The sequence below is a fragment of the Amblyraja radiata genome, chromosome 1, assembly GCF_010909765.2.
Source record: "Amblyraja radiata isolate CabotCenter1 chromosome 1, sAmbRad1.1.pri, whole genome shotgun sequence".
NCBI classification, from domain to species: Eukaryota; Metazoa; Chordata; class Chondrichthyes; order Rajiformes; family Rajidae; genus Amblyraja; species Amblyraja radiata.
In genome coordinates this window covers 30875305-30899864 of record NC_045956.1, presented here as the reverse complement: position 1 = coordinate 30899864, position 24560 = coordinate 30875305, and the positions used below count along the sequence as shown (strand labels likewise).

The 24560-nt window shown below is 44.8% G+C and overlaps 1 protein-coding gene across 2 annotated transcripts in view; it reads right to left on the bottom strand.

Annotated features, from left to right (window-relative positions):
• Window positions 1-4731: 4731 nt before the first annotated feature.
• LOC116972096 (calcium uniporter regulatory subunit MCUb, mitochondrial-like) overlaps window positions 4732-24560 on the bottom strand; it is a 58765-nt gene continuing 38936 nt past the window's right edge. Inside the window, exons 4-9 of one of the 2 annotated variants that reach the window (XM_033019441.1) lie at window positions 21722-21826; window positions 17636-17796; window positions 13422-13625; window positions 8494-8610; window positions 7034-7126; window positions 4732-5800 (exon numbers count right to left, since the gene is read on the bottom strand). In XM_033019441.1, coding sequence (XP_032875332.1) covers window positions 7049-7126; window positions 8494-8610; window positions 13422-13625; window positions 17636-17796; window positions 21722-21826 — 665 coding nt within the window. In that variant the 3' untranslated portion in view covers window positions 4732-5800; window positions 7034-7048. Of the gene's footprint in view, window positions 7127-8493; window positions 8611-13421; window positions 13626-17635; window positions 17797-21721; window positions 21827-24560 lie in introns of both variants that reach the window. The other variant, XM_033019449.1, reaches the window with a different exon arrangement.

Sequence of the window (24560 nt, the reverse complement as noted above, 5' to 3'; positions counted from 1 at the left end):
CTCACCCTCAACAACTTTACGTTTGACTCCTCCCATTTCCTCCAAACACAAGGCGTAGCTATGGGCACACGCATGGGCCCCAGCTATGCCTGCTTCTTTGTCGGGTACGTTGATCAATCCTTGTTCGAGGCGTACCAGGGCCCCATCCCCGACCTCTACCTCCGTTACATTGACGACTGCTTTGGGGCCACCTCCTGCACCCACACACAACTGACTGACTTCATCCACTTCACCACCAACTTCCATCCGGCACTCCAATACACCTGGACCATTTCCGACACTTCCCTACCATTCCTTGACCTCACCATCTCCATCGCAGGGGACAGACTTCTGACCGACATACACTACAAACCAACTGACTCACATGGCTATCTGGACTACACGTCTTCCCACCCTGCCCCCTGTAATGACTCCATCCCCTACTCCCAATTCCTCCGCCTACGCCGCATCTGCTCCCAGGATGAGACGTTCCACACCAGGGCATCGGAAATGTCCTCGTTCTTCAGGGAACAGGGATTCCCCTCCGCCACCATAGATGAGGCTCGCACCAGGGTCTCATCCATACCCCGCAACACTGCTCTCTCTCCCCATCCCCGCACTCGCAACAAGGGCAGAGTCCCCCTAGTCCTCACCTTTCACCCCACCAGCCGGCAAATACAACACATAATCCTCCGCCACCTCCAACGTGACCCCACCACTCGCCACATCTTCCCATCCCCCCCTATGTCTGCCTTCCGCAAAGACCGCTCCCTCCGCAACTCCCTTGTCAATTCTTCCCTTCCCTCCCGTACCACCCCCTCCCCGGGCACTTTCCGTTGCAACCGCAAGAAATGCAACACCTGTCCCTTCACCTCCCCCCTCGACTCCATTCAAGGACCCAAGCAGTCGTTCCAGGTGCGACAAAGGTTCACCTGCATCTCCTCCAACCTCATCTACTGCATCCGCTGCTCTAGATGTCAGCTGATTTACATCGGGGAGACCAAGCGGAGGTTGGGCGATCGTTTCGCCGAACACCTCCGCTCAGTCCGCAATAACCTACCTGAACTCCCGGTGGCTCAGCAATTCAACTCCCCCTCCAATTCCCAATCAGACCTCTCTGTCCTGGGTCTCCTCCATTGCCAGAGTGATCAACACCGGAAATTGGAGGAACAGCATCTCATATTCCGCCTGGGGAGTCTGCATCCTGGGGGCATGAACATTGAATTCTCCCAGTTTTGCTAGCCCTTGCTGTCTCCTCCCCTTCCTTAACCCTCGAGCTGTCTCCCCCCGCCCTCGGGCTCCTCCTCCTCCCCTTTTCCTTCCTTCTTCCCACCTCAGTCTGAAGAAGGGTTTCGGCCCGAAACGTTGCCTATTTCCTTCGCTCCATAGATGCTGCTGTACCCGCTGAGTTTATCCAGCCTTTTGTGTACCTATGAAAGTAAGCATGCAGGTACAGCAGGCAGTGAAGAAAGTGAATGGCATGTTGGCCTTTATAACAAGAGGAATCGAATATAGGAACAAAGAGGTCCTTCTGCAGTTGTACAGAGCCCTAGTGAGACCACACCTGGAGTATTGTGTGCAGTTTTGGTCCCTTAATTTGAGGAAGGACATTCTTGCTATTGAGGCAGTGCAGCGTAGGTTTTCAAGGTTAATTCCCGGGATGGCGGGACTGTCTTATGCTGAGAGAATGGAGCGGCTGGGCTTGTACACTCTGGAGTTTAGAAGGATGAGAGAGATCATCAGTGTGCGGAGCTCCGTCTGGCGTGGTCTGTTGGCTTGGAAGCCGCAGGCTCCGGTGGGAAGGTGGCCGTTCCTGGCACCCCAAGCTGCTGGGGGTTCTCCCGACGCCGGAGTACCATCACCCGGCGAGAACATCGGGCGCCGTGGCGGCGACTGTGGAGGCCTCAATAGGCCCGACTATGGGTGGACAAGAGGATGGGGACTGGACTTTGTGCCTTCCCCCACAGTGGGAATCACTGTGGGGGGATGTTTTGGTGTTGAATTTCTTTATGAATACTGTGTTGTATTTTTATTAGTGTGCTGCAAGGACATCAGAATTTCCCCTGAATAAGGGGATTAATAAAGTATTTATCTATCTATCTATCTCATTGAAACATATAAGATTGTTAAGGGCTTGAACACACTAGAGGCAGGAAACATGTTCCCGATGTTGGGGAAGTCCAGAACCAGGGGCCACAGTTTAAGAATAAGGAGTAAGCCATTTAGAACAGAGACAAGGAAACACTTTTTCTCACAGAGAGTGATGAGTCTGTGGAATTCTCTGCCTCAGAGGGCGGTAGAGGCAGGTTTTCTGGATGCTTTCAAGAGAGAGCTAGATAGGGCTCTTAAAAATAGCGGAGTCAGGGAATATGGGGAGAAGGCAGGAACGGGGTACTGATTGGGGATGATCAGCCATGATCACATTGAATGGCGGTGCTGGCTCGAAGGGCCGAATGGCCTACTCCTGCACCTATTGGCTATTGTCTATAAACAAATAAAAATGCAATGTTTCTGTTTGTAAACTAGCCATTCATGACATACCCACCTATAAAATCTAAACCAAAAGATGGGGAAAATAAATGATTATATACAGTCTACTTTTGCAGTTTAGTGTGTCAAATTAAGTGTTACTGAGTTTATAAACATCCATTAACTGTTGAGTCATGAACAAGATGTTAAATTCTTTTTTTTATCAACTCAATTATTAATCATCTGCTGTGTATTTCTGGTTTATGACAATCAATAAACGTGCCAATCCCACATCAAAGAACAAAACACATTTTAGACTTACATCAACAACATATTGCTCTAGGGAGCTGGATATTGCTCTAGGGAGCTGGATATTGCTCTAAGGAGCTGGATATTGCTCTAGGGAGCTGAATATTGCTCTATGGGGAGCTGGATATAGCTCTAGGGAGCTAATATTGCTCTATGGGGAGCTGGATATTGCTCTAGGGAGCTGAATATTGCTCTATGGGGAGCTGGATTCCGTGCGGCGGTCTATTTATTTTTCTGTCTAAGGGAGATTACATAACGGGAGGGTGAGAGAGAGGGCCCGGGACGGAGCAGCCAGCCTTCCGCCCAGTAACTACCCACCAACCACCACCTCCAACGGTTCGGCTGTCTGGTCCCAGCGGCCACTAGCAGCCACCCGAGCTTTCCAATGAGTTGGTGGAGAGTTCCTTTCCACAGCGTGTGGGGAGTCTGGCCCGGGTCAGCACGGCCTGGGCTGCACAAAGTAGCAAACTTGGCTGGGCCGCCAGGGGTAAAGTTGCGGGGAGGGCAGGAGCATTGAGAAGGAGGGGGTCGGGGATCATGCCAACAACTCACTCACTCACCGCTGCCGCGGCGCGACGGGTGCGGAGCCACCGCATTGTGACCGGGAGCGGCCGCCGGGACCGAACAGCGGAACCGGCCGCCACCTCAGCGCCTTCTGCCGGCCCGCCTGCCAGCCATAGTCCTTCGGCACAAGCGCAACCAGTGGAGGTGGTGGTTGGCGGATAGCTACTGGGCGGAAGGCTGGCTGCTCCGTCCCGAGCTCGCTCTCTCTCCCTCTTTCTCTCTCTCTCTCTCTCTCCCCCCCCCTCGTTATGTGATCTCCTTGAGCCAGGAAGTAAACAGCCCGCAGCACGGAATCCAGCTCCCCATAGAGTAATATTAAGCTACCTGTTATTGAGCACAAGAGCACTGTTACTTTTTCTAATAAATTTTCTAATAATCTTAAATAATTAGTGTGCAACTTTTGGCACTGACGAGTTACAAAATTATATATTTTTAAAATCTGTGCCAAATTTCATGTAGATACCAGACATGGGCCACGAAAGTTAAATTCTAGATGCTTTTTCGATGCTCGGCCCACGGCCTATAGTCACTCCAGCATTTTGTGTCTTCCTTTGTATTAATCCTATCTTCTAATACTAGATCCATAGCCTTCTGTGCCAAGGCAGTTCAATGCTAATCTAGATATTTAAATGTCAGCAACTCAGCTTCCACCATTCCGTCAGTCGGTTCTGGTCACCCAGCTATTGGCAATATGTCATTGAGCTGGAGAGGATGCAGAAAAGATTTGCATGGATGTTACCAGGACTGGAGGATTTTTATAATAAGAAGGTTTGTTGGTTAATTGGCCTCTGTAGATTGCCCATAGAGTGTAGGAAATTGATGAGAAAGTGGTACAACATATAACTAGTGTGAACAAAATATACCCTAATCACCTTCAATCTATATCCCCTATTAGTTTTTACTCTCCAAGGAAATAGTTTTGATCTACTGTCTATAAACATAATTATATTAAACTCTCTGCTATCCAACCTCCTCTGTTCCAAGGAGCACAAACACAGCTTGTGATCTATCCACTAAAGTCTTTTGTGACTAGGAAAGAATGTTGTTCACAAACTCACCACTTGCGATTAAATAGTATTACTAGTTTAGTTTAGTTTAGTTTAGAGATACAGCGCAAACAGGCCCTTCGACCCACTGAGTCCACACCGCCCAGCGATCCACTCACATCAACACTACCCTACACACACTAGGGACAAATTACACGTATACCAAGCCAATTAACCTCAAACCTGTCAAATTATCAAATTACTGCATTAAAAACAACCAAGTATAGAAATATAATGAAAGTCATGACGCCGAATACCATATCATCTAGAACAAGACGCAGGCTCACAGCTTGTGTGATAATGGGAGAGCCTAAATATTTATTTCACAAACTAGAAAAATTAGGAAAGAGCAAGTCAGACAGTGCAAAATTATCACTTTTATTAAGTTTCTTTCTATTTCCACTAATATGAAGTTCCAGCAATGAAACCACACTCACAATTATTTTACTGCTATAATGTAATCTTTATTTCAATGCATTTCAAAGTATTAAGAAACTGATAAACTTTAATAAACATGTATCAAACATATCCTCATTACCTTCCAGTATCATGGAATAATAGCACTGGAAAGTCTTATTTGTATTTCTGATTCAGATGAGCCTTTTTTTCCCCTGAAAAATGAATCGGAAAGCTTTCTCAAACATCAAACCCCCTGCTTTCCCGGAAAGAAAAGCCGATACCCCAATCTAGAGCTTAAAATATAAAAGTAAGCATTACTTGGTCAAGAACTCTGAAAGAAAGAGATAGATGTCAAGAGATACTGAGTGACAGAGATATTATTGTTTGATTATTAACAGCAAACATATCTTCAAAACGGAAAGCAGAATGAGGAAAACAGGGCAATTAAAGGGCCTGTCACACTTGGGCGTCATTTGCGCGTCACGCAGGTGGCGCGCGAAGATTTTGTGAATCCCAAAATTCTGGGGCGAGCGCGCGACCGCACGTCAGTGCCTACGTCACCACGCACCATGCGCGCATCGTGACGCGTAAATGACGACCAAGTGGGACAGGCCCTTAATAATGGCAAGTACACAATACATGTGTGTGTTGGCTGTGACAGACAACAACAAACAGGAAACTTCCAATTTACTAAGTTAAACCAAGTTTTACAGAAACCAGAAACAGCATCAAAAAGAAAATGTCAAACTTGTCTCTTTCCAAGTGGGGACTTGTTAGTGATCAGAGAGAGGGTACTTGCCCTAATGTTACTAAGAAAATTATAAAAAGATGCCTCAGCCATTATTTTCTCTTCAAAAGGGGGATGAAAAGGATAATTTTAAACAGGAGAATTTATGATGTGCTTTCTCATCATTTCATATGGCATGTGCTGTGACCATTCTGATGGTATTTTTCTTCCATAAATAATAGTAATTAAGTGCATTCTTTGGCATTAATGTGGAAGAATGGTCTCAAGTTGTCAGCACTGTTCAAACCTGGATAAAGACAAAAATCTAAATTAAAAATGCACTTGCTTCATTATTTTTGCCTCTTACTAATGATAGATCCAAGTCAACTTTTCTTTTTAATTTCCTGCGCATTCAAACATGCAACGCATAAAGACATATTTTAAGTTCTACCTACTGTGGGTTCCCCAGTTCTTCTCAAAGTCGTGGAGTATGATATATGCAACCCCCAATTAAAGTACCGTTCTAAGGTGCTTTCCCACCGCATAACACAACAGATAGACATCCTAACCAGATGTTCATATCCCATGGGAATTGTAATCCATGAGTACAATTAAGGATTACATTGCACCACTGGTTATTCTGTATCGTAGGTTTTAATTAAAATGAATAACCAAAATCCCCCGAATCATACTTCAACTCATCAGATATTTTCTGTGATATAGTCTGTCACAAAGCTCGTGGATACGTCCATTTATTGTTGTTACATCCCTCTCAAGAAAATACTTAACCTTTTAAGACAATTAACCTCTTGTAATCATGCTCAGCTGGTAAAGAAAGATTGTATTGAGTCATTGTCGTTATCTTTACAACACTGCATATCGCTCTATTAAAATGTATTGCTTTCTAGTTAAGGTCTGATATTAAAAACTGTATTTGCAGCAAACCGATCCCAAACTTCAGTATGTGAAGGACGGAACTGCAGGTGCTGGTTTAAACTGAAGATAGACACAAAAAGCTGGTGCAACTCAGCGGGACAGGTAGCATCTCTGGAGAGAAGGAGTGGGTGATGCTTCGGGTCGAGACCCTTCTTCAAGCTTGATGAGGGAGTGGGGGCTTGGAAAGCGATGGCACTGACCAAGTACGACACATCACGCTGACCCTGCTTCTCAGCGGGCTCCAGCGAGCGCAGATTAACAGGTAGCAAGGGAAGATGGTGCGCACCACATGTAAAATCATACTCTGACACCAAACTATAGGTTCTAGTTATCATTTCTGCTTACTTCCAGGAAGATGCCTGTAAAATGACCCATTGCTCATATACGTTGGTGCACTGTGTGTTTTATCAAAAAGAAAATTAGCTCTCAGTGTGGAGTAACTTGAAAGATTATGTCTGATACAGTATGTGTCCACTGATAGGAACTAATTAAAATCAAATGTGAAGAGAATAGTCTGTGAACAATAGCTGCAGGTGGTGATTGGATTTTGGATACCTGGTGACAAAGAGGTTAACGTCATAAAACTGTCCCAATTTACACCTACATCAGTTGTAGATTTTTAAACTTTGCTGCTTAAGTGTTCGATTGGAAGTTGCAAATGTAAAGGATTCCTCAGACGTCCGAGATCATGTTCCACCTGCGAGGTAAAGACATTGGGATCAGCAATAACTTGCATCAATATTGCACATTTCCATCAACAACATTGACAAACAGAGACAGATGCCATGCCAAAAGGAGAAGAAACTGGGATGTTTGACAAAAGAAGTTTGTGCCTTGTGGAGGAAGGGAATATTGGGGTGGAAGTGATGGATTGGCAAATACTGGGCCACGCAGCCTAGACAGTCAAAGGGAATCGTGGGAAAGTGAAGTCGAGAGGCCATTGTAGGAAGAAATGTTTTAAATGGGTTGTAGGGCTGTAGAATATAGATTGCAAGCAATGAGGAGATTAAACACAAAGTTGTACATTTTGAGATGGAGACTTTTGGATTCTGTTAATCAATGGAAACCAATATCCAACAAGGATGAGCAAGCAAGGTAGGATCGGATACCAGCAAAAGAATTTTGAGTGAACTGAAGTTTACATATCCGAGGTCGGAGCGTGGCCAGAAAAATAATCATATGTGGAGATAAGCAAAGCTTGGATACATGTTTAGCAACTGAGGAACACAAATGGGTAACGTAACAGATGGTGAAGTAGTATGCATTCTTTCTGATAGGATACATGGTCACGGAGAAAATGTTTTGACTGGTTTAATGTAACTGGAGACAGTGAACAGGGAGTGGATTGGAAATGATGGGAAAGGACAAGATTTGTACTAACACCTGAAGGCCCTGGTTTATTCTTCCCATTGCTTAAATGTAGTCAGAAAGACGTATAGAAAAGAGAATGTTTCAGACGGAGGGTGATAAGGAGCAATTGGTGATAATTCTACCATTTTTATAGCTCACATTTGGCTGGTTTAGATTAGTTTAGTTAAGTTTAGTTTAGTTTATTGTCACATTTGCTGATGTAGTGAAAAGCTTTTTGTTGCGTGCTATCCAGTCAGCGGAAAGACTGTACAAGATTACAATTGAGCCTTGATTAGTACGGGTGTCAAGGGAGAAGGCAGGAGAATGGAGTTTGGATGGAAAGATAGATCAGCCCTGATTGAATGGCGGAGTAGACTTGATGGGCCAAATGGCCTAATTCTGCTCCTATAACTTATGACTAAGCCAACAATCGAGTTACACGGGGTACTTCAGTAAGGAACATGGTCAACTTCTTTGATCAAAGTTTCAATGGCAGCTTGGATATAAGTGGAATCATCTGAAATTTTTGACTGTGGATGATAAGCATCTTGTTTGCTGGTAAACAATCTGGAGGATTCAACAATCTGGAGGAAAAGCAAAGAGAAGGCACAGGATAGTGATAGTTGACCTGTGGCTGTGCCCAAGACAGCAGCGATAGAAAGATGAGCAGAATGGGATCAACAAATTCATGCTTTGAATCTAATGATACCTAACCTCATCTATCTCCTCCTTGATTCTGTTGTACCTATCCACGTCAAATCTACGTCTTTTGGCAATCCGGTAAAAGTATTGAAGCATCTGTCTGTCTTTTATCTCACCGTATGCACAATCCTTGGAAAAAGAAACACAATTTAAGTAAACTATAAAAATTACATGTAATGCACAAGCAAAACTATATAGACACTGAAAACGTTTAATAGTTCACTGTGTGAGTAAACTTCTGGCAATGTCGACATTTATTGTCAATCCTTATTTCCCTAAACTACGGATAATAATAAGAGTAAAAGTCCAATGGTAGATATGAATGGCAGATTTTAGGGATCTAAACAGCTCCCAAGTGAAACAGAGATTTACAGGCACCTCCTCCAAACTTGTCTCCTGCATTTGTTGCTTGCGATGTGGCCTTCTCTACATTGTAGACAAAGCCCAGAGTGAGCATGCGCTTTTCCCAAGTGCCTGCACTCAGTCCAATATGGTAATATCTTGAGCTACTTCTTCTTCTTGCATATGGCGTGCAGCCTAAAGTTGTAGGACAACTTGTTCTATCTGATCTTATTTGATTGTGCACGCCGGGTTGATTGCATTCGTCGAAACAGGGCGGACCACGTGAAGGTTGTAATCTCCCACCCCATCTTGAGCTCCCAGTTACTTCAACTCCCCTGCCCACACCAACAGTTCATCCTCGACCTTCTCACTGAAGCCAAATGCAAACTAGAAGATTGACACTTCATATTCTGGCCGGCTAGTGTACAAACTAATGGTAAAATATTAAATGTTGCACTTTCAGGTAGCCCGCACACCGTGTTTCTCTCTCTATCTCTCTCCTACTGATCCACCCAGGAGAAAAGTGTGATGAAATTGCCTGAAGTTGAAGAATGCAAGGTTCATACCACAGGGTTGTAGGCTACCCAAGCGGAATATGAGGTGCTGTTCCTCCTGTCTATGTGTGACCTCTCTCTGGCAATTGAGGAGACCCAGGACAGGAAGGTCAGTGCGGGAATGGGAAGGGGAGTTGAAATGGTAACTCAAAAATTGCACTGTACCTTAACTGGTACATGTGACAATAAACTGACCTTGAAACCTTGAAATGGTTTGCAACAAGGAGACCTTTGTTGTCACCACTGATGACATACTGATCTGTCTCTACCTCCACCCTCCCTTACCCAACTCCATCTGCCCATCGATCCTCTCCTCACCTGGTTCCAAATAGCACCTGCCAGCTCCCACCTCACTCCCCTCCCCCCCCCCCCTCATTTATTTATACTATCCCCCCTCTACACTCTCAGCCATGATACGGGGTCTCAACTCAACATGTTGAGCATCCGTCTGCCTGCAAAGATGCTGCCTGACCTGCTGAGGTCTTCCAGTCATTTTTTTGCTTGCTCCCGACTCCAGCATCTGCAGTCTCCTGGTTCTCTGTGTCCCACTGGACTTTAGAAGAATGAGAGGTGTTCTTATTGAAAGCAAAATATTCTGAAGTGACTTCTTCTTGCGTATGGCGTGCACAGCCTAAAGTTGTAGATGAAGGGTAGACGTCCAGGCCAGGACAGCATCAGCTACTGGTTGAATGGCTTTGATGCCACCAGGGAAAAGCCTCAGTGAGTAGTCATTCACGATGTGTGGGATGGTCTGGTCTGGATATCTGCAGTCGCAAGCAGGGCTGTCTGTCATCCCCCACTTATGCAGGTGACGCACTGTTCTTGCATGGATGGAGCGGATTCTGTTCAGGGTTAGCCATTGCTTGCGATGGAGGTCAAAACCCGGTGGTTTCGCTGTGGGGTCTGTGATGACCTCTCCGTTGTTGGTGTTGGCATCTTTCCAGGCTCTGCGCCACTCAGTCTTGGAGTCAAAGTCTTCCAGAGATTTAACGGAAGAGACTGCAATCTTCACGTGGTCCACCCTGTTTCGACTAATGCAATCAAGCCGACGTGCACAGACAAATAGATGTAGTGTTTTGATTTCACTTTTGAACATGCTACTAGTGACTCGTAACCCAAACAGCCCTTCCCAGCATCGGGAAATCTCTACTCATCTACCAGCTAGAGTTGAGTATAGGAGCAAAGCGTCTTTCTGCAGTTGTACAGGGCCCTAGTGAGATCACACCTGGAGTATTGTGTGCCGTTTTGGTCCCCTAATTTGAGGATGGACATTCTTGCTATTGAGGGAGTGCAGCGTAGGTTTACAAGGTTAATTCCCGGGATGGCGGGACTGTCATATGCTGAGAGAATGGAGCGGCTGGGCTTGTACACTCTGGAGTTTAGAAGGATGAGAGGGTATCTTATTGAAACATATAAGATTATTAAAGGTTTGGACATGCTAGAGGCAGGAAACATGTTCCCGATGTTGGGGGAGTCCAGAACCAGGGGCCACAGTTTAAGAATAAGGGGTAAGCCATTTAGTACGGAGACGAGGAAACACTTTTTCTCTCAGAGTGTTGTGAGTCTGCCTCAGAGGGCGGTAGAGGCCGGTTCTCTGGATACTTTCAAGAGAGAGCTAGATAGGGCTCTTAAAGATAGCGGAGTCAGGGGATATGGGGAGAAGGCAGGAATGGCGTACCGATTGGGGATGATCAGCCATGATCACATTGAATGGCGGGTGCTGGCTCGAAGGGCCGAATGGCCTACTCCTGCACCTATTGTCTATTGTCTAAATGTGGAAGGAATGTCCAGGGCAAAGAATGAATACATCTCAAGATCTGCTAAGGACCTTAATGCTGATGTCCGCCTTCTACAAGAGACGCACATCGCTGATACCTCATGTGCTTCCAAGCTGTGAAGTGACTTGAGGGTGACTCAGATGCTGAGATGCTTTCGATCATGGGAGTCATAGAGTGATACAGTGTGGAGACAGGCCCTTCGGCCCAATTTGCCCACACAGACCAACATGCCTCAGCTACACTAGTCCCACCTGCCCACATTTGTCCATGTCTCTCCAGACCTGTCCTATCCGTGGACCTGTCTGGGATGAGGCAGAATTATTTCTTCTGGAGGGCTGTGCATCTTTGGAATTCTCTACCCAAGAAAGCCGGAGGCTGAATCACTGAACCAATTTTAGGCTGCAACTGACCACTGTAGATATGGTGACCTTGAGCTATGGTGGATTCAAAGGTTATGGGGATCAGCCAACTAAAATGGAGGCGAAGCCGAGATCAAATCAGCAATCATATCATGGAACGGTGGGCAGACACAAGCACCACATGGCCTATCAGTCACTACTGTTCATGTCTCTTCTACTGTGTCATCAATTCATTTGTAAAGGCCCTGATCAACTCCGCTTTCGTTAATCTGACATCCAGGGTTCCATAACTATTCCTTTGCTTGGAAGTTTTTCCTCAATATCTCATATCTTGTCATGTGATAGGAGAAGAATCAGGCCATTCGGCCCATCAAGTCTCCTCCACCATTCAATCATGGCTGATCTATCTCTCCCTCCTAACCCCATTCTCCTGCCTTCTCCCCATAACCCCTGACACCCGTACTTATCAAGAATCTATCTCTCGCTGCCTTAAAAATATCCGTTGACTTGGCTTCCACAGCCTTCTGTGGCAAAGAATTCCACAGATTCACCACCCTCTGACCATAGCAAATCCACCTCATCCTAATGCCCCTGTCCCACTTAGGAAACCTGAACGGAAACCTCTGGTGACTTTATTCCCCACCCAAGGTTTCCATGAATCACCAGAGTTTTTGGTCACTCGCCTGGAAAGCATGGGCTTCCTCTGGGTAGTCTAGTTCACTCACACATTCTAAAGTCTGCTTCAGTCTGAACACTACCGTCTGAAGAAGGGTCTCGACCCGAAGTCACCCATTCCTTCTCTACAGAGATGCTGCCAGTCCCGCTGAGTTACTCCAGCATTTTGTGTCTATCTTCACTCGCAGATTGGTTAGCTATTTAATTGGCTACATGTCAAAATAGACGAGTGGGAGAATCAGTTGATAAAATTGTGGGGCAGGATAGAAATATGAGATTGGCTTCGAATTAGCGTGATGGTTGATGTGAACCTGGTGGGCAAGAGGGACTGTTTCCATATTGTATCTTTTGTACAACTCTTGCAATCTCTAGTTTCATAATACAATGCTGAAAGTAAGCATGCAGGTACAGCACGCAGTGCCGAAAGCAAACGGCATTTTAACCTTCTTAGCGAGAGAATTTGAGTATAAGAGCAAGGAAGTCCTACTGTAGTTGTACAGGGCCCTGGTGAGACCACGTCTGGAGTATTGTGTGCAGTTTTGGTCTCCTAATTTGAGGAAGGACATTCTTGCTATTGAGGGAGTGCAGCGTAGGTTCACTAGGTTAATTCCCGGGATGGCGGGACTGACATATGATGAAAGAATGGATCGACTGGGCTTATATTCATTGGGATTTAGAAGGATGAGAGGAGATCTTATAGAAACATATTAAATTATTAAGGGATTGGACAGGCTGGAAGCAGGAAAAATCTTCCCGATGTTTGGGGAGTCCGGAACCATGGGTCACAGTTTAAGAATAAGAGGTAGGCCATTTAGAACTGAGATGAGGAAATACTTTTTCACCCAGAGAGTTGTGAATCTGTGGAATTCCCTACCACGGAAAGCAGTGGAGGCCAATTTACTGGATGTTTTCAAGAGAGAGTTGGATTTAGCTCTTAGGGTTAACGGAATCAAGTGATATGGGGGATAAAGCAGGAACGGGGTACTGATTCTGGATGATCAGCCACGACCATATCGAATGGCGGTGCTGGCTCGAAGGGCCGAATGATCTACTCCTGCACCTATTTTCTATGTTTCTATAGTTCTATGTCTTGCAATTGTCAAAGATTTACGCATACAGTATGTACTCCACATCCTTTGAGATTGTGTCATTTAGTTTATATCATCATTCCTTTTATCCCACCCACACCCCAACCGTTTGAAGCTTAAAGATTGAAAAAAAACAGAAATTACCTGGCGCGTGATGAGGAAGTATGCGTAAAAGGCCAAAGAACTCCCATATGTGATGAAGTAGGTGACGGGCTCTATGATGTCCCAGGAGTAGACCCACCATGTTAGCCAAGCCAATGCTCCACCTTGAGTGGCCATCAGACCCAAAGCTGTCCACATGAATCGACCGGATTTAGCTTCAGCTTTCAGATATAACTGCGACCTCGTCTGGAGGTATGAAAGTTTTAGTTGCTCATTAGTCTACAATTGATCAAGAATAAACATTGTAGTTTATTAGATTAAAAATGTAGTGCGCCCCAATGCTTGGCATTGGCACTAGGTTCTGTAGAGAGCACTGATCCTGCAGGCATTTGCATCACTGTATAAAAATGCCTTACAGTACATGTACGGTTGGCTTTATGAACTACTGCAATTGCACTTGCTTCCTGTTTGCACTGTATATTGATTTTAGATAAAACGCTACCACTTACGGCTGTGATTTTTGGCCATCTTACTCAGTCCCCCTCCGCTGAGCAGGTGCAGAGAATTTTTCCCATCAATGAAAAATAAAAGTGTTATTAGTTTAAAAAATGTTGAGAATCTCTCTCCTATCAATCACGCCATGAAAGCCACACCTTTTCTGGTGGGAGGGGGAGGGGTTATAAAACCCGGAAGTGTGGGTGTGGCTCAGTCTCTGCATGATGGGGGAGGGAGAGGTCACGACTGTCTGAGCTGTGAATCAACTGAACACACTGAATGTCTACTGAACTGTGAGTTTGGTGTTTTGTGTGGTTTTATGGTGGTTTCACCCTGCATGAAATGGTATGAAACTGCACTTGAATTCGGTGGCCTTGCACCCTGCTTGAAGTGGTTGGAAACTGCACTTGAATTTGGTGGCTTTCTTGCACCTTGCTTGAAGTGGTTGGAAACTGCACTTGAATTCGGTGGCCTTGCACCCTGCTTGAAGTGGTAGGAAACTGCACTTTAATTTGGTGGCCTTGCACCCTGCTTGAAATGGTAGGAACATGGATTTGAATTTGGTGGCCTTGCACCTTGCTTGAAAAGGAATTTCAAGGAATAGTCATGAGTCAACTACCAGCCCAATGCCGTGAGTGAGCTGCCAGCAGATCAGGCTTGAGGGACTGAGCTGCCACCCCAAGAACCCAAACCAGCACTCCAGAAAGCCCCCCCACTGGCCACCAATATTGGAATTGGTGGAGAGGTGGAATATTGCGTTGGGGGACCAACCCTCCCGTGTGAACATGGGACCCAACGGGTCCCACTTAGTCTAGTATATATATATATATATATATACACAAACAAACAAGATGACAGTCTGTATGTATGTGCATATATGAGTATGTGTGTATATATAGGTACACACACATAACTTTTTTTCTTGTTTATTATATTGTTTACAGTGTACTATGTTTACATATTCTGTTTGTGCTGCTGCAAGTAAGAATTTCATTGTTCTATCTGGGACACATGACAATAAAACAGTCCTGACTAATGAATAAACGTACCTCACTCCAACTGGTCACCCACCTGAGATATTCTTAACCATTTCATTTTACTACTACAGGTGCACAACCTTTTATCCGAAGATCCAAATAACGAAAACCTCCGAATAGCGGCCATTTTTTCGGTCCTTGAAGAAAGGTCCTTGAAAACGTTCACCGAGGGCGGCCCGCAGAGGTGACAGCGAAACCTCCGGTCGGTCCTCGAAGAAAGGGGAACTAAATCCCCATTCATAAAAGAGAAGATGAGGGTATATTGCGCGGGAGGGTTAATAATTGACAATATGCTGCTGCCTGCCCGCTGAGTTAAAAAGTTCCCACGGTGGACTCACGATATACAGTGTTTCGTGAGTCTTGCGTGGGAACTTTTTAATTCAGCGGGGCAGGCAGCAGCAGATTGTCGCTCGCTTCAGTATCACCCCACCTACACCCCTCTGCTTCCCGGCCATGTGTGTGACCCCTTCCCTCCCCTCTCCAGGTCCCCGCCCATTGCACCGGCGCGGGGGCTTTGCACTGTCTTCACGTCGGCGATTGCAGCAGGACCGTGTCAGGACCAATTAGATACCGACCACCAGGCCCACCGCAAGCACGGAGATCCCAGAGACCCACAGCCAACAGCAGCCCAGCCCAGCCCCACTCCAACTACAGAGGAACCTGGGTTGCGGATGACGGGGCGCAGCTCGGGGCGTCGTAGGGGCCCATCGGGGAGCGGCCACTCAAAGCCACGCCGGGAGATGTAGGGCCCTGCCCCGGTCTTGATGTTGGAGCCCCCGGCGGGCGCTAGCAAGTCCGCGGCAATTTACAGCCGCGCCGGGCGTTGTAAGGCCCCCCTCCAGGTCACTCTCAACCTCTATGATGTTTGCTCTCAACCTCGTAATTCGGGCGGGAGAAGTCGCCGCTGCCGGTGCCCCGCAAAGCAGTCTCCCACCGGAGACCCGCGAGCTCCCGGTGTCACCATCCACCGGAGTCGGGTCGCAGCAGCTCTCCCCCGCAACTCTCCACGCTCCGAAGCTGGCTAGCTCCACGGAGGTATGTCCGTAGGTCCACAGCTCCCACCGCCGCCCACCGACCCCCAGGCCCACTGCAAGCATGGAGATCCCAGAGACCCACAGCCAGCAGCAACTCCAGCCCAGCCCCGCTCCAACTCCAGAGGAACACGTAGGGGCAGAAGCTGATGGTGTGCAAGGTACGTCTTGTTCTTGGGGTGGCGGATGAGGGGGCGCAGCTCGGGCTGTGGGCGAACTGCCACTTGTCGCTGTAGCGGCCAAAGATCATAGAGGAGCTCCTCTATGATCTTTGGTAGCGGCCCATCGGGGAGCGGATTCCTCTGGAGTTGGAGGGGGAGGGGGGTATTGTGCTGTTTGATCGCCCCCTGCTATCCCAGGGACAGGGAGACACAGCGGCTTTTTAGACTGGTGGGCAATCACTTCCAAAGTTCTGCCCACACAGTCAGTACACTTCTCCTACACTGTATTTCATACAAACATTTATTCTGCAAGAAAAAACGACATTGAAGACTCAAACTCGCGATCGAGTAACTGCCAGGATCAAGGCGCAAACTAGCGACCTTGCGGATATGAGCCGAGCACTCTACCACTGAGCCAGCCATTAAAATCTACGCTAAAAAAATTCCATTCCGAAGACCGACAAATTCTGAATTACGAAAAGTGTCTGGTCCCAAGGCTTTCGGATAAAAGGTTGTGCACCTGTATATGTTATTTACCACATACAGCATTGGCCCATTCTTAGTCACGTGTGTGACCAAAAAGATGAAAAATTGTGAAATACATCTCTTCTAACTCTGAAAGCATTACTGGTATGTCGTTTTGTGCTGTATATATGATTCATATTTTTTTCGGTTTATCAAATGAAATTTGTACATGTTATGCTGACAATGTTTGTTTAGGGTCAGAGGTCAAATATGACTGGTCACGTGTGTGGCCTCGCACGGAAGCATTTTACAAACTCTGTGAATGTTAAAAATCTGGGAAGTTCATATCTTTAGCAGACATGCATTATAATTCCGTAGGGTAGGAAAATAGCAATAAGATTCATCTCTTACAATTTATTTTAATGTATCACCTTGTGATGAAATCTGGTCACGTGTGTGACATTTTGGATTCGCTTTCCACAGAATGGGCCTATTTACTATATTTCGTAGCTAGCAGTCACTGGTTGTTCAGAGAAGGATTTCATGCAGACATTGTCATCCGTATTTATGAACTTGCTCATTGATACAGAATAATAATAATAATGGATGGGATTTATATAGCGCCTTTCTAATACTCAAGACGCTTTACATCGCATTATTCATTCACTCCTCAGTCACACTCGGTGGTGGTAAGCTACTTCTGTAGCCACAGCTGCCCTGGGGCAGACTGACGGAAGCGTGGCTGCCATTCTGCGCCTACGGCCCCTCCGACCACCACCAATCACTCACACACATTCACACACAGGCAAAGGTGGGTGAAGTGTCTTGCCCAAGGACACAACGACAGTATGCACTCCAAGCGGGATTCGAACCGGCTACCTTCCAGTTGCCAGCCGAACACTTAGCCCATTGTGCCATCTGTCGTCCCACACCTCTGTTGCTGACACCATCAAGTTTGCCACACACAACCTCACTGCTTTGTGCATTGGCAGATGGAAAACCTTTGGCCAAATTAAGAGCTAAGATGCTTAAGAATGGTGAGGCAAAACCTGTTCTAACTTACAGACCTGTTCAATAATTTGTCGCTGGTCGTTTAGCTCTTCCAGTTTCTCCAGGAGTTCCTGTTCTCTGATGAGCTGGTGATTTTCTACATGTAACGCCACATAAAGCCTTTGGATCAGGTCTTTCACACTGTCCATCTCTGTAGACTGCTCGCTGCACACCTGGTCTATGGTATTGGATGGAAAACATTCAAAAATGAATTAACACGCAAGTCCAAGCAATCAGATCAGCTGTGTGGGAAGGAATGCAGATGCCGGTTTAAACCGAAGATGGACACAAACAGCTGGAGTAACTCAGCCGGACAGGCAGCATCTCTGGAGAGAAGTAATGGATGACATTTTGGGTCGAGACCCTTCTTCAGACTAGTTTGTGAAAAGGGGAAACAAGAGCTATAGACGATGATCTAGAGAGATAAAGAACAATGAATGAAAGAAAGATGTGCAAAAAAGCGACAATGAGAAAAAGAACAACAAATGAAAGATATGCAAATTCTTTTTCTCATTGTTACTTTTTTTGCACATCTTTCTTTCATCCATTGTTCTTTATCTTGCTACATCATCGTCTATGTCTCTCGTCAGTCAGATCAGCTGATCAGTTTTCCAAAACCCATAATACAATTAATCTTTGATTACTAAAGAAACGCAAAAACACAAGGGAATTGAGATTTCCAGAGTGGTGGCCAGATACTGCAATATCATATATCTATCAAAAAACCAAGTTTAATGTCACTTGAAAACATCATGGAGCTCCTAGAAACACAAGAAAACGCAGATATTGTTTTTTTTTTTAAAGTGCTGGAGCAACTCATTGGTTCAGGCAGCATCTCTGGAGGACGCATATAGATGGCATTTTGGGTTCAGTGTCCTCTTATTCAGGATGGCTTAGATCAGGGGTCAGCAACCTACGGCCCCCGGGCCGAGTGAGGCCCATAACCCGAAATCATCCGGCCCGCAGGCGGATTTTTTTCCCCCGTAATCATCCAAGCGCCGAGCGCCAAGCTCTGGCTGTACCGCATCCTTCGCAAAGCCGCCGGCACCTTCTGTGAACACGTTTAAGAAAGAACTGCAGCTGCTGGAAAAATCGAAGGTAGACAAAAATGCTGGAGAAACTCAGCGGGTGAGGCAGCCTCATGCAATCCTTGCATGTCTCACCCGCTGTGTTTCTCCAGCATTTTTGTCTACCTTCTGTGAACACGTGATTTGATGCCTGCCATCCGGGGCGGGATCCATGTGTACACGTGATAGATGTGGCCCGCCATCCGCTCACAGACATGCGTCCTGGCCCCTATGCAGAAAGGTTGCCGACCCCTGGCTTAGAAGATGAGATCAAACCTCTGGAATGGGCTTAAATCTGCAGCCTTCTTATACAGAAGCCGGAGTTGACATGGAGCAATGAACAACACCACCTCCCTTGCTCTTAATAGGGACCCTAATGTCAGTGACAATAGTTGCTTCTAAATATAGCCACGGTTTTTTGAATTGAAGTATTACATATAATGGGCTGTGCTATAACGCCATCTATCTGTGTCCTCCAGAGATGCTGCCTGAACCACTGAGTTACTCCAGCACTTTTTTTATAAACCAGTATCTGTGTTTTCTTGTGTTTCTAGAGATGGCATGTAAAGAAATAGAACTCTTAAACCCTAAAACAGATCGCAGCGTTCAACATTTTCGAAACCACAGGCAATGTGCTCAGATCTGCAACTGGCATTCGTAAAAGTATGTATTTATCTATATGCCGACTTAAAAATTGTATGGAAATGACATATAATGTTCCATGCTGAAATAAATGGCGGTATTTGAATCGATTGCTCTTGGTCAGTGAAATTCAAATCTTTACACTAAAACTTGGAATGACAATCATGTTCTAATGTTATATCATTACCTTGTTTTCTCGTGACCTTACAGACCTTCTGTTTTCTTCTTAGTCCTCTTTCTGAAGCAAATATACTTTCAACATATCTTATTATTTGTGGATAACGTGAATCGTGTGAATTCTTAATCTGATACTAGAATTATTTGATCTTTTCAAAGGATGGAATGTTACAATTTGGTCTGGAATTCATTGCTATTCTTTCAGTGTTAGCCTGTTGTGTAGAGTATCAGTGTGTGACAGTTGTACTTTTCCGAATGCAATGCTTTCAGCGCCAAAGACCCAGGTTCGATCCTGACCTCAGGTGCTGTCTGAGTAGTTTGCACATTCTCTCAGTGATCATGTGGTTTTCCTCTGGATGCTCTGTTTTCCTTCCACATGCCAAAGACGTGTGGGTTTGTAGTTTAATTGGCCACTAAAACTTGCCCCTAATGTGCAGGGAGTGGATGCGAAAGTGGGATATTGTCAAATGGTGATCAATGGTCAATGTGGATTCGGTGGGCCGAAGGGCCTGCTTCCATGCAATATCTCTTAAAAAAAAACTAAGGTTCTACTTCTACTTAAACTTGACCCATAACTAATTTTCTTTCTGACCTGAATCATTAATTCCTGAAATTAATCCAATCCAACAGTAAAGCTTCACATGAACTCTCTCTCCTCTTGCACCATGCCAACATGATCATTTACTAGGAGCATGTTGATAGGCTATCTGATGATATTTGCTCCCCTCAGGGGAGCTACAGCCAACTGCAGTGTTGCTCTCCCACCCAAAAATGAACCAACCCACCCTCAGTGGATCAAAAGAGAAGACCTTGAAGCAATGAAACAGCAAATATGTGCATGCAGCCACATCTTTTTTCATACCAAAATATCCCAACGCACTTCACAGAAATTAACATGGTCAAATGTAGAGTTATACAGAACATCCTTTATTGAAGGCAATAAAGTCTCAACTGATTGATGTCTGTGTCTGGTACAACGAGTGCACACAATTATCAAAGGTCCTCTTCCATTTTTATACATTGCAATGTGCAAACCCGTATTAAGACTTGTTTGAACTGAACAAAACACTGAACATATTAAACGTCACACTTTTATACTTGTCAAGAGAGTGCATCATCAACAGATATGATATAATGATTCTGATGCTGGCTGCCAAAGACTGCTAGCAGATAGAATATTTGCATTTAATGATTTGTATTCAGTCATATCCACTTAGACCTTATTCTAGTACTTTATCAGAGGTAGTTGAGGCTGGGATTATCCCTTTGTTTAAGAAACAGTTGGACAGGTACATGGATAGGACAGGTTTGGAGGGTTATGGACCAGGCGCAGGCAAGTGGGACTGGGGTAGCTGGGACATGTTGGCCGGTGCGGGCGAGTTGGGCCGAAGGGCCTGTTTCCACACTGTATCACTCTATGACTATGACTCAATCAGACAGAACATGGGCACGAAACATGTGCAAATATCACCGGGGAAGTGACTGAAAAGAAAGGTTTTGATGAACTAACAATCTAAACTGGTTCAAGTAAATAGAAACATGTATAATTTTGGAATAAAGCTAGTATTCTATCTGCTAGCAGTATTTGTTGCAACATTGTTTCATAATTGTAAGATTAGAGCTTTTCTTTTTTTGTGAGTGAACTCAGAATACACACAATGTGTAGTGGAAATCTGATCTATTTCTCCCCAAATAGTACTGGGCAGCGGATTGATGGAAATGTGCAAGAATCTGATTATTGATCTTTTTGGGTTATATTGGACAATAAAACAGAGCCGATTCAAATCAACCAGCAGTCTAAAGAAGGGTCTTGACCCAAAACATCACATATCCATGTTCTCCAGGGATGCTGCCTGACCTGCTGAGTTACTCCAGCACTCTGTGTCCATGTTCTCCACAGATGCTGCCTGACCTGCTGAGTTACTCCAGCTCTTTGTGTCCTTTTCAGCAGCAGAACAGATGAGATGGTTTATTAACCACATAACCGACATTGAAAGAGACATTTTCCGTATTGAGAAATACTGAGCAATGTAATTTGGAGATTGAGATGGTTCAGTTTTGGGATGATTTATAAAAAAGAAATCAAACAATGAGCATGAGACAGGAGGTCATGTGAATGTCATAAGGTTTGCTTTCTTTAAGAAAAGGTTACAAAGACCACTAAACATCATGAATAAAAATATCTTGTCCAAACTACTATCAAGAAACGCGTCTTACCTTTTTTCGGAGGTATTACAGAATACTTTGTCTCATTAATAACTAATTGAAAGTTATTTGTTAGCAGAACATACATTGGAGTGGAGGCAGAAACTCTGGTGCCATCTGCAGGAAAACAATAACATAATTGAAAGTTAAATCATTCTAATAAAATAAAAATCTGTGAACTCTTATTACTCTCTTTCTTTACTCATTATACAGCATGCAATGTGTAGGAAGGAACTGCAGATGCTGGTTTGAAACCGAAGATAGACACAAAATGCTGGAGTAACTCTGTGGGTCAGGCAGCATCACTGGAGAGAAGGAACGGATGACGTTTCGGGTGGAGACGGGTCGAGACCTGAAACATCACCCATTTCCTCTCTCCAGAGATGCTGCCTGACCCACAGAGTTACTCCAGCATTTTGTGTCTATACAGCATGCAAGGCCAGGCATAAATGACAGCAGTCATAGTAGTCATTATTGTTGATCCCACTGTGGAAATGCAGAATCTCAAGCCCACAATTTTATTCAGGTCATAGCTGTTCAATACACACCTAGGTAGAATTCACACACTAATATTACATGAATCAATGCATATCCATGCATATTTGCTTGTTAATTAATTGAGATTGTGTGGCGGGGACTGGCAGGAGTTCAGCCAAAAACTAGTCGGGCACAAGTTGTGTGCTCTAGACGTGTTTATTCTTCTGCAATACCCTACTCCTCAGCTGACACGGGAGTTGCCCGGCCTTAAATAACAACTCAGATACCGACCCCGTGACTTGCGCCTCCCCCACCAAGACGCCGCCCTCAAGAGCCGATGGTTCGTTGTGACCTTGGGTTGCTATCAGGTTCCGCCACAATTAGCACGATTCATGAGAGTTGAGAAACATACCTGGCTGACAAATGACAAAATGGTGAATCCAATCCGTTATCTACCTTGCACCACAGAATACATATATAAACTGAAGGGCTTCTGACTGCGTATTTACGCCCGTTTGCCTTTTCATGATAAGGCACAATATTATTGTTGGAGGATGTTACCTTATAAATGAAAATTGGTTCAACTATTGCAACACTTCTTGACAAGATGATGTGCAAGTTTCTGTACTGAATGCATGGAATCAGCAGAGAGACCTTGCTCCTGTTTCCACTGGTGGGAGAGCAGTGGAGAGCCAAGAGATAGCTGCAAGCTCCTAGGCGTACTCACCTCTGGTGATCTATACGGTACGATAGAACTTTATTCATCCCCAGAGGGAAATCGGTCTGGCAACAGTCACAACACACAGGGTACCCCCAGGGCTGAGGATTCTAAATGAGAGAGCCCCCGCCCCCCCTCCCCCCCAACACACACCGGGTCCCACTTTGTTCTCCCGCTGTCCCTCACGGTGGTCCCCCCACTCCGGGTCCACGTTGTCTTCCCCTCCCCCCTTCTATCCTATCCTGGGCTCAGCACATTGATGCAATAACGAAGGAAGCTCATGAACACCTCAACTTCCTCAGAGGGTTGAGGAGATACTTGCACATGTATACAATGACCAGCATACTGGCTTTGACAGCACCATGTTAGACTTTGCACCATTATCTATGTCAGGTCTATGTCGGGGGTGGGGAACCTTTTCATGTTGGAATGCCGCATTAAGTTAGCTGTAATCTAATAAGGCCGCATAGAAGAAACTTCAATTAGATATACTTCAAAATGTACATTCATTTGTAAAAATCTAACTACTATGTACTAACTTCAAGAAAATGAAATCAAATTGTTAATTATAATGTTAACTAACCTTTAATGACTTTGTTGTGACTGCTTTCTAGAGTCTAGAGTCGCATTAGAACTAAATCATGAGTTTAACAAGTGTTACAAAATTTAGATTCATTCAAAAGGCTGCACTTAATGGCCTAGAAGGCCACAGGTTCCCCACCCCTGGTCTATGTACTTTAGTCCATGCACTAACATGGTCTAATGTACTGATACGCCAGTAACTAATAATCTATTGCCTATTTATTTTTCTTTTGTTGTCGTTTCATCTAATGTACCCATAAAGTTGCATCATGGCCTAGTTCGGAAAATCGAATGCTCAAGAACGAAGGAGACTGCAGAAAGTCATGGATATTGCTTGGTCCGCCTCGGTTACTGACCACCCCACCATCGAAAGGATCTACAGGAAATGTCGCCTTAGAAATGCAGCTAATATCATAGTAACACCACCTTTGACATGCTTTCTTCTTGTTGTTACTATTGGGGAAAAAGATACAGTAGGAATGTTACAACATTTTGAGATTTTAAAAATCAAGCCTGTAATTTATCCCATCAAATATAGCATAAAAATAACTTTAATTTGATACCTAATTCACTTTCATATCTTCAGTATTAAAAAGGTTATGGTCATTTTCATACTAGGAAATTAACATCTTGTTCCCTATTGCTTTTCCATTGACTTAACACAAAAACTGTGATCGAGGACAGTCAAAAGCCCATAACTTTCTTAAAAATTAAGAGAACTGAATAAAAAAAATTTCAGTTATTATAGATTGAAGCATTCTGAAACAAATATGAAACATCTTACTTGGATGACCTGAAATTAAAGCATACAATTAGTTAGTTACCTAATTGTAGCTAATTACAAAATTGACTGTTGTGACGAAAATAGTAATAAACACCCAGACTGCCTTGAAAATTAAAAAATGTTATATTCTCAAGATCAGAACTTATAATGCTTAACAGTATTATATCTATAAGTCTGTAACAGATAGCTAAATCCGGAGGAGGCGTTGTCCTGAACGGCTGCCTGTCCTGCAGCTGTCCGTTTTTTTCCCCTTCTTTTTTATTATTTTTAGTACGTTGAGTGTGCAGTCA